The sequence below is a fragment of the Fulmarus glacialis genome, unplaced genomic scaffold, assembly GCF_000690835.1.
Source record: "Fulmarus glacialis isolate BGI_N327 unplaced genomic scaffold, ASM69083v1 scaffold19060, whole genome shotgun sequence".
Classification (NCBI taxonomy): Eukaryota; Metazoa; Chordata; class Aves; order Procellariiformes; family Procellariidae; genus Fulmarus; species Fulmarus glacialis.
Window position 1 is genome coordinate 1632 of NW_009188523.1, and position 10513 is coordinate 12144.

General features: G+C 52.1%; 1 protein-coding gene across 1 annotated transcript; it reads right to left on the reverse strand.

The window, feature by feature from the left end:
* Positions 1–1470: 1470 nt before the first annotated feature.
* ZDHHC18 (zinc finger, DHHC-type containing 18) lies at positions 1471–9550 on the reverse strand (the record flags this gene model as incomplete). The annotated part of the gene is made up of 7 exons (XM_009579038.1): positions 1471–1770; positions 3054–3163; positions 4681–4783; positions 5252–5300; positions 5790–5927; positions 7335–7484; positions 9370–9550. Coding segments are annotated over 7 exons (849 nt in total), but the record flags the coding sequence as incomplete, so codon positions are not given.
* Between the last annotated feature and the right edge of the window lie 963 nt (positions 9551–10513).

The following is a 10513-nucleotide window of genomic DNA, read 5'->3' on the forward strand; positions in this document are numbered from 1 at the left end:
CGGAGGGGAAGGTGGTGGCCGCAGCAAACAAGCACTGAGATTTCAGCCAGAAATGTAAAGCCAGGGGAACCTCGGGCCTCTGCCGTCCCCCGGCGCGCCCCGAAGCTGCGTGCGGGCTGGCGCGGTCACTCACAGTGTGCGAAGCACAACGCTGGTGAATTCAGCGGGGACGGGCTGCCCCCGTAAGTGTGCTGCCTCTGCCTGAGGTTGAAATACATGAGTCTGACCCACGGAAACATAACCAGGCAGCTTGACGCAAAATGCTGCAAGCCTCTGCCCTGGTGCTAACATGCACAACACTACCTACGCCGAATATAAAACGTCCTACACAGGGGAAAAAAAAAAAAAAAATCTACAAATTGTGCAAAAATATCCAGCAGCTTTTAATAACACGATTCAAGTATTGCTAACAAGGTCTGCGACTCTCCCCTACGCACACTCCAGTGTCAGTGACGCAGAGCTGGCTGCCCAGCCCGGCTCTCCCGTGCGTCGGCAGGCACAGAGCGATGCGCACGGATGAGCCCAGGCACACGGGAATCGCTCCGGAGGCACTGGGGACAGCCCTGCTCTCGTCTGCCGGCCAGAAACCCAAACCAAGAGCACAACGTGAGGTTATCAGAGACCAGCACCCGCTCACTGCTTCCTCTGTGACACTCCACCAGGGAAGGGTGTGACCCTCAGGAATTCACGCACTTTTCTGTTGCCTTTTGGTCTCCTACAGACAGGACATAACCAGGCTTTCCTGGCAAGCTAAGGTTCCCAAATCTTACAACAGTAGCCTTGCCAACCAGCATCTAACGATGAGAGCCACAGAATGCTGCGTGTTTCTTCCCCCCCGTTAAAAGGAGGGTCACCCTAACTTGTGTCCTTGCTGCAAAACGTTGTCTTACTGACTGGCAGGGCCAAAACACAAAGAGTTCTTCATCAGCACCCCCTCAGTGACCAGCCAGAAAACAGGATCAATAGCAGCCAGGACATCTAGCTAGCTTCCACATCTGCTGGGAGCCAGAGTCCTCCCAGCTGAACAGCCCCAACTTACCAAGGCACAGCAGCTTCTGGAAAAGAAAAGCCGCTCCGGCAGCGGCCGAGATGAGAACCTGGCCATTAAGAGACAGAACAGCCCTTCCACGTCAGGACAGGGGAGCAGGACGTGTTCATGGAGGTAACAGGGATACCAGGGAACTTAACGCCTCCACCAGCCCGGAAGACGAGGCGTGACAGCCCAGCTCGGAGTGGGAACCGTTGGCCAGTCCCCACCTCCCACCCTCGGCCCACCTCACTATTCCCGGCAGGAAACACAGCGACCCCCTGGAGCAGACGCTCCGGGCTCAGAGGTCTGGTGGCTCCCCAGACCTATTTGCTTCCCAGGTGCAGCAGGGCCCCCCTGCTTTCTGCACGAGTCTGAGGGTCTTGCATGCTGTTGGGCTCTATCGGTCGAAAGTCCAGACAGGCCATATCACAGTGAAACAAATAAACAAAAAATAATAAATAAATTTAAAAAAAAAAAAAAGGCAACACATGGCTCGACTGAGTCTTTGGCAGCTCTGCATCACAGGGCTGTCCCGCCTGAGGCCAGGGAGATGGTAAGAGAGGAAGGTACTGGCTGGAGGGAGGTGCAGGCTCAGCAGGCACTGGGCTACATCACAGCACTGCTAGGGAATGCCTCCTACCATGCTGGTGTCAGTTTTGGCTCCAAAGGAAGGGATTTCACTCTTAGGACTGGACGGGGTCCCAACTTCTGGCTGGATAAATCCTCTTCTGTCTATCAAGCTGGAAAACAGAAAGGGAAGGGTGCGAGGGGAGAGGAGTTAAGGAAACGAAGACTCCGCGAAGACCAGAGCTTACAGAGAGGGCTCTCCTTGTGGGAACTGGTAACCAAAGCATCGGCAGGAGCACGCTGGATAACACAGCTTCCTGCCCATTAGACAAACCACAGACTTATCATATAAGCCACCAAACAGCCTTTAGGCAGTTAAAGCTTTGGGTCACCACAAACCCAAATGGGAACTGGCAAAAGGTCTTTACAACAGGAAAACAACATGAATGGGGAAAGAAATGGAGTAAAACACCATTCTCCCCACAACCTCCCAGCAAACAGCTCGGCTCCCTGCATCGGCAGATTTACCATCTCTGAATGGCAGCACTGGCATTTTGGCACCTCTGAATCCAACAAAAAGCTTGGGGGTACTTCAGAGAGCAGGGCCAGATATAAGTGTAAAACACAATTTGACTCTAGCTGCACAGCCTCAAACACCTTCCCCTGCGGTTGTGTTACACCGAGTTAGCACCTCCATATAAATCTAAATTGGATCCAGTGAATAAACTTGTCTCAAGGATCCCCACGTGCACTAGGACAGGCTGAGAGCTCCAAGCCAGCGTGCAGGTCTTCCACTCCTGCAGCACAGCGGGAGGGGACGCCAGCCTGACTCTGCCCAATTGCACCCTCTTGTGACAAAGCAGCAATAATCCTCTGCTGGAGGTACCCGTGCTTCAGGCCCAAAGCCTCCTTACATCTGCAGCAAACTGCCTGCCTTTGCCCTTGTTTTAACATAGGTTCTGGTTAACTCACAGGGAAGAGCATTTGGTAGGATGCTACTAAGCATTTCAGGGAAGCTAAGTGTTGGTAAAACCCAGGGTCTCCACGCTGCCTTATGCGGTTCTCTGCTGGCTGCTTGCCACCACGCTCCATCCTCAGAGTACAGGAGGAAAAACACGTGCTAAGAAGTACAGCCACTACCGGTATTTACCATCTGCTGCCGAGCCCTTTGGTGCCGTTACTCTCCCCTCATTGAATCGCAGGATGTGTCTTATCTGCAAGCTCCATGAAACAATTACAAGTGACCCAAACTCATCAAGTTCAAGACAGAAGAAGCAACAGCTTTATCTCCAGCCTTCCTCTGCAGAGACTGGGAAACTGTTTCCCCATCATCATGGGAGCAGATGTGTTTGTGCTGACACAGTCTCCCCCGAATCGTGATAAATCCGTCCTTTCCAAAGACCCTCTCACAGAACAGGATGCAATTCCCAACGCCATGGAGGTCAAAGGCTCTTACCTGGGATGGAATGGTCCACACAGCACCGCACAGCAGTTTGTGAGGATACTTTTATGGCTGTAGGGATTGGCAAACTCTGAGCCCCTCTTATTTGACCAGGACCCTTTGATCTGAAAGGGAAAGGATACACGCAGATTAAGACAGCAAAGATGTGATAGCAGATAATTACACGATAATGGACTCGGTTCAAATCCTTGCTCAAGAGGTGGAAGGCTTGTCTTACTGCAAATGTCCTCCCTCTCTTTGCTTTAACAAGCAGGACAGCTGCAGAAAGGCAGCCAGAGGAGACAGCAATATGCTGCTCCTGCCTCTGCCAAGGTTCAACCTTGCAGCTGGAAAGCTCCAAAGCTGTGCCTTCCCCGTGCTGCATGGCAACTTGTCGGTGTCACCATCTTCAACGCCAGCCTCCTCCTCCTCCCCTCGTTCTCTCCTAGGCTGAAAGCTCATCAGAGAAGGGGTCTAGCTCATGGTCCCTCCTGGGCTCCTCAGCCTGAACAAAGAGCAAGGGGATTCCCAGGCCGCGCTGCAACAGGAGGAAACAATCTCATCTGTCCCCATCCTGAGCAGCTGTCACTGGGACTGTGATTTCGAAACCCCGGTCACACATCAAGCGTAGGCACACACGAGTGGGCAGATGCTATACCTGGCCTCAGGCCCCTGGCTGCAGCGAACCATTTACCATTACATTTCCTGCTTTTGTTTTTACTTCCTCTCCCCAGTTGCAGCATAAGGCTGGCAACGTCGACAATGCAGCAGAGAGGCAACGGGCCACGCGCTTCGGAGTCGTGCTCTCAGAACTGGGGTGCGACCTCCGTTAGCTTCACTTACATGGCCTTGCACATCTCTGCCAACACCTCTGAATGTAATAGAAAGGTGGAGAGGAAAGGGGAGGGAAAAAAGTTTTCAAAAAAAGGGATGCAAACCTGCCTTCTGCAGCGCTGGAAGCTTCCAGCAAGGATTACAGGTACTTCTGGCCAGAAGGGTGAATTTTGATTTCGAAGATCAGACAGATCCTGCTTTTCCGTACAATCTGCCCTGCTCAGGGTACTCATTTGGCCCTTGGAGTCTGCATGCACCCCAGACTTTGAGGTAAATCTCATCAGGAGATGTCTGTACATTATTTGCCTATTAGACATGAGGAACTGATAGAGACAAAGGGACTTGCCCAGGGTCTCAGAGGAAACCTGTGGTTATGTGGGATGCTGAATTAAGATCACCCATGTCCCAGGCTAACACCCAAATAAATCTCTGGGGCCAGCCTTCCTTTTTTAATCTCAGAACTCCTAATTTTAAGCAAGGCGACATAGAGACTGGAAAAAACACACACGTGACCTTTCTAACATTGCAGCGCGTGACGCCCATGGCCTGACACTGCCAAGCAACATGTGTTGCACGGTCCCCTGCTGCTGCGTGCTGCTTTCCCCCCACTCAGCTACCTGAAACTACAGCCTAAACGCCTTGGGCACGGGCCGTTTGCTTTGCAGTGGATTATCGCAGGCAATGCAGGTAGCATGCCCTTCCGAGATACTGCACTGAGGCAGGCAGCCAAGGATCCCCTGAAAGCCTCACCTCTGCTTAGGAAGGACCAGGACCGGCCCTGCAGAAGGACAAGCGTCCAGGTACTTACATCTTCGTTTGTCGTCAGGTTGGAGGCGACTAAATAAGTATGAAAACCTGAGAGGCCCAAAATAGACCAGACTGAGAAAAAACAAATCACCAGTTCCAGCACAGTGAAACAAAAGTCAAGGAAGTCTCAGGGAACAAAATCATCCTGCAAGGAGAGGCAGAGGACTGTTTTGGGAGGTCTGCGCTGCGACCACACACGCTGGGCCACGAAAACATCCCAGCAAGCTTCCCATTCCCCGTGCCATCCTGCAGGCATCCACCCAGGCACAGCCTGTTCCAGCCACTTCCCTTTCCACACAAACTTGCAAACCAGGAAACGAGTTTGTCACCCACTCTTAGTCCCTGGCGGTGAACTAAATAAGGAATTAAAGGTCTTCCCAATTTGGTGATGTTATCAGTCTACAGACGAAGAGATGCCTGTCTGCCCCAACCAGGTAGCTAGGGGAATAAATTAAGTTGTGGAAAGTACACGAAGGTGACCCTACAAAGAGGTCATTGCACTTCTGTTACACAATTAGCATTGCTGCACCAGTGCTCGACAGTCTGAGCAGCCGATGGCATCGGAAGGATATCTTGCAGGCGTCGTCTTCAGAGTGGTGAGGAATCCATCTCTCTGAGAGCCTGCGAAACAAAACAGGACGAGGAACAACATGCTATCAGGCAGCCTTGCATCTCCAGCCAACACCTCACTCCTCAGCACGCAGCCACCCCCCTGTGGGCCATATGGATCTGCCTGGCTGCCTGAGAAACATCTGCAGTCTGTAACTTTGCAGAAATGTCAGTGTGCAGACACAACTCCAGGAGATTTGGGGCTGATGGGCAAGTCACCTTCCCTGCCAGGTTAAGACGCATCCACCAGCTTATTTGCTCTGGAGGGGATAACACAGTCACCAGCTCTCAAGGTCTCTCTGCAGCGAGGTGCAGGATGGATCTGTGATTCCCTGCAGTGTGAGATCCCGTTTATTCAGGCCACCTGCACTGAAAAGCCTGCTGTAAACCAACCAGACCCTTCCCACGTTCTATCCAACAGGAACAGTGACCCAGTGCTGCCCCAAGTTATTTGTGGCCGGGAGCACGGAACACATCGCTGCTAATACCCACTGTACTTACGCAGAGTGAGATGGGTGACGACGCAAGCGAAGATGAAGGCTGTCAGGAAGGAGAGGGAGAGGATGAAGGCATAGAAGTAGCGATAGTTGCGCTTCCCCACGCAGTTGCCCACCCAGGGGCAGTGGTGATCAAACCTCTCTGAAACAAAGGGACACGGTGAGGACTCCTGCCACCTCGCACCCCGTAACAGAGTGAACTCTGCTGAGCCTCCGAAAACCAGGGGCTACAAATGGAGCTTCCACCCACCACCCTGAGATCAGAACCTCTCTGCAGCAGTACGTTAGCAAGAAGTTTCAGTGGAGCACTGCTGCCTGCTCGCATGCCCTTTTTTATCATCAAAGGCCAAACCTTTCCTCTCACCAAACCCCGCATAAATACAAGCCTTGTGACTGGTAACATCTACCATTACTAAAACTGAAAGAGCAGGGAAAGTGCAGCAGTTTTTCCAGTATGTAGGAGCACTGCGTGCTCGCAGCATCGCTGCTCCCTTTCTGCATGTCAGCTTCCCCCGCCTTCTTCGGGGCAGAAAATAATTTTCAAAGTTATAAAGATACGCCTCTATAACCACAGAAACTGCCTGGGAACCCAGGGCAGGTGCAATCTATCTGGAAACACTCCCGACTGCCTTCTAATGAAAGGGCTGCATTTCAGGCTAACAGGACTGCGGTAACCGTCCTGCGGGGGACACCAGTGCAAACAAAACCCATCGCACACAAAGCAGGCGCATGCCCGCTCCTCCAGACAGCTCCTCTCCAAACACTGCCCCAGCCACAGCTGCTTTCCAGTGAGCCATTCCAGCGTGAGGAGGAGTCACGGCCACCCACGGCTATCCCCAAACACGTAATGCTTGGCACCTCCCAAACTTCTTCTCTTAACCAGAGTCTTGGGGTCCTGCAACTGCTCAGGGGTCGGTTGCTTCTCGGGCTGCCCCAGCAGACAGCATAAACCACAGCCTCCGCACCTACATGGTGCATGACCAGGAGCAGACGCATGAGGAGTAAACTCTCCGGGCATGTCCCTAAATCACATGCCACCCTGCTGCCAGTTCAAGTTGCTCTGGTGCAGCCGGGCTGCGCTGGGAACCTCCCTGCCCACCCCCCTGCAGCTGCCCCACGCCTGCGCCTGCCTGCGTGGAGCCATCAGAGACTTTTCTGCAGGTCTTTGTTCATTCCCTCCTGCCCCACCACAATCTGATGGCACAGGGAGAGGACACAGAAGAGCTCAACCAGCCTGGAAACAGCAAGGCCACAGACAACAAGAAGCCTGCAGCAAACCTCGTGCTTGGTGGAGGCATTAATTGCGTTTCATGGTACAGTCCTCCCAGAACCAGGGAAAGCAGAGACACGGAGTCTTGGACGTGCTGCTCCCTCACCCAGAGCCACTGCACTGGTGTTGCTTTCATTTTAAATGGGAAGAAGAAAGACCACTCAGTATCTCGCTTTATAATCCTTTACAAGAAGCAAAAGCAATCTGACCAGGAACATAAACCACCCCCCAATGCACACACACACAAGATATCAGCACCTTTCAACTTTCTGGGCTTACCGACACAGTTGTCGCAGACACTGCAGTGAGAGGTGCGTGGAGGGCGGAACATTTTGCAGGTGTAGCAGTACTTGAGTTTCACCACATACTTGTTTATGACCACTTCCATCGTGCGGGCCGGCGGGCGATAGGTAGAGGTACCCATGCTGTCTGCAAGGGCAAGGAGGGACAGTCAAACTGGTGCAGGTGAAACCCAAGCCCCCGTATCACCCCGAGCTGCTTCCTGGCAGGGTAAGGGATTGGCACGTGCTCTCCTGATTTTAAGCAAAAGCTAAAAGGCAGCTCAACCTACAGGATTTGTTGCAGGGTGGGCAGCCAGGAACTCCAGTCAGCTCCTCACAGCATTATTTATGTCCTTCCCTTGTCTGTTCAATGGCAATGCTGCTGGGATGCCAAGAGGAAGCAATATCTGCCCAACAGTTTGCGAACGTAAAGCAATTTATAAATAGCGAGCGTAAAAGCAGCAGTGTTAACGTGCCCAGTAACACCAACTCATCCCTGCGTGTCTAACGGATCACAACACAAGGAGACAACCTCGTCTGTTAACGCACGTGTGGTTCCCCCTCTTCTGTACACATCCAAGTTACAGAAATCAGGAGACGGTCACATTAGGGTAACCTCAACAGAAGCATCCCCCGCCGCCGCCAGCACACCACTTGCCAACCCGCAGCTGGAGCCAGTGGCACCGCCAGGCTCAAGGGACTCATTTCCATCACAGCGGGGGAGGACAGCGAGCAGGTCTCAAGTGCTCCAGGCGGATTTCATTGAAATTTGACGTGTGTATGTTAGTAGCACAAGAGGATTCCTCCTCCTCAAGGTCGAAATCAAGGATTTTTAGGGAAACCGCAAGTCGCATCTGTGTGTGCTGGCACTTCGTTATTCATTGGGGACTGGCAGCTGGAGACTGTTTCTCTGCTCAGCAAAAGCGTGAGCTGGAAAACCTCTATCACATCTGCAATTTTGGGGGTTATTCCTTTATTTAAGTCACTCCTGAAAGAGCACCTTTCCAACTCCGATCAAGTCTTTGAAAATAGAGATGTAACAGTGAGCATGTTAAGAGGATGATAAGTGGATTATATTAACAGTAACAGCTGGCACATCAGGCAGCATCTGAAGCCAGATTACTGCTTTAGGCACTTATAAATAGAAACATGGATAACCATTCTGAGGACGTTTTAAAACCATTTTTTCAGTCAGATGTAGAATTACTGTTGCAACTGTCTTCAGTGGGGCAGATTTGAGTTATCTCACGTTAGCTTTGCTAAAGCATTTGTTACTCTGGGTCACACCAACAAGGTCCACAGATCCTGGATGCATGCACCTGCTTGGCCACCACCAAAACAGCGTGACATAGCAGTTTTTAGATGGGGACAAACATTAGCATACTGTTAGAAACCATTACCATAAAGAAAACCTTATGGCACAGCAGGCTCAATGGCAAATCATAATCTTAAAAAGCATTCATTCCTAAATTAATTATCCTAAGTCCTCACCACATGTATTTTGCAGAAGAACGTACAGGGTCAGATTCCTCCGAGTTCGGACAATGTTCACATTAACTAATGCACCGTTACGGAGCAGCCCAGGCACTCTCACTCGGTCTTCCAGAGCCTGGCAGCGTGATTCTGAAGGGGGACTCTGTGCTCCCCCAGCTGCTGGTACACAGTCCCTAGCGATATTCGTGTTTAGGACACCGATGCTGCAAGCTCTCCCTCCCCGGAGCTCTGCACAGGACCGCTGCCCGCTCTGGTGTCATCCCGCGGGCAGGAACAAGTACAGCCCCGACCCACTGTACAGGGCTTTGCCTGGGAAAGTGGCGGGACTACACAGAAACGAAAACCACCTCTGCTTCTCTGCAGATCCTCTCTCTGAAGCACTGCCTGCTGTGCTAGAGAAGCTTGTTGCATCTCTCTTATCGGGACTCGTAAGACACTTCTAGCCTCATGTTCTGATACTCTGGCCTTTGTGTGTGGCACACATACAGGCACAGAGGGATGCACTGGACCGAACACAGAAGAGGGAATAGAAGTCTCACCGATCCGCTTTTCCAGGTCTGCGGCCTCACTTGGAGTGGCTCTGGGCAGGATACCTGGGTCTCTGAAGCTTGTCTGGAGCAGGCAGCTGATGACAAAGAAGAAGAGGACAGCTGCAATGATGGGGATGGCCAGGGTCAGGTGACTGGCAAGGAAGGGGCAGCTGTTAAAAGAAAAGGAAAAAAAAATGCATTGTTACCAACCATCGCTACAGAACCAGCTCTCAGCTGTGACACTACACACTATGAATTATCACGGGGTGGTGGGCTGAAGTGCTGCTGCTTTGCAGAGACCTCTGGAACAGCGAGAGTCAGCCCAGAAAACACCAGGAGTAGCACTCGGAAGACAGGATCTTTGGCACAAAGACGGCAGTACAAGCCCCTGTACGCAACCACTTTGCCATTCTGAAGTCCCAGAATCACGTTTCAAAAACCTGCGAGCTGCCCCAAAGCCCTGTCACATTCTATAACAGCAGCATCAAGAACACATGGAGAAACATCCCAAGCTGAGCAGGAATCAAAATCAGCAAGAACGCAATCTCATTTGGTCCAACACATGAAGCTGAGAGGGAATTTGGCTTTGATTCAACACAGCTTTGCTGTCTCTGGATGACTCGTGTGCCCTTCACGGTGTGCCAGATGTTTGGATGAGGATGCTTCCAGCACTGACACTGCTGTGACAAGCCACCAGGCATCTCAGCAGACGATGTCCACTCTGGGCTCACTGTGCTACAACCTGGGGCTGTTTTTGCACAGATGGGGACCGGCGCGATGGCACTCCACATCAGGGCAGCTCGGTTACTCGCAGCACGACAGGTGAAGATGGCCGAAGCGCTGGAGACCCCTCCCGTCCCTCGCTCCGCAGGGGATTTGCTATTATAAGCACTGATAAGTACCCAGAGTTGAGCGCAGACAGGCAAGCTGCTTGAGCCCTGATGTCTGCGGGCAGCGCTAAGTCTTAGTAACGCTGCGAGGCAGTTTGAGAGGATTAAGCAACTTTTGTTTCAACTCCCAAGCTCAGCTGTCCAGAACAAAGCAGCCACCAAGCAACAAAACCCCTTCGGCCCAAGACCAACGCTGCTGCCGAGCCCCTCGGTCGTCTCCCTGATGGAGGGACAGAAAGGTCTCTGAAATGAGAGGTGTGAGC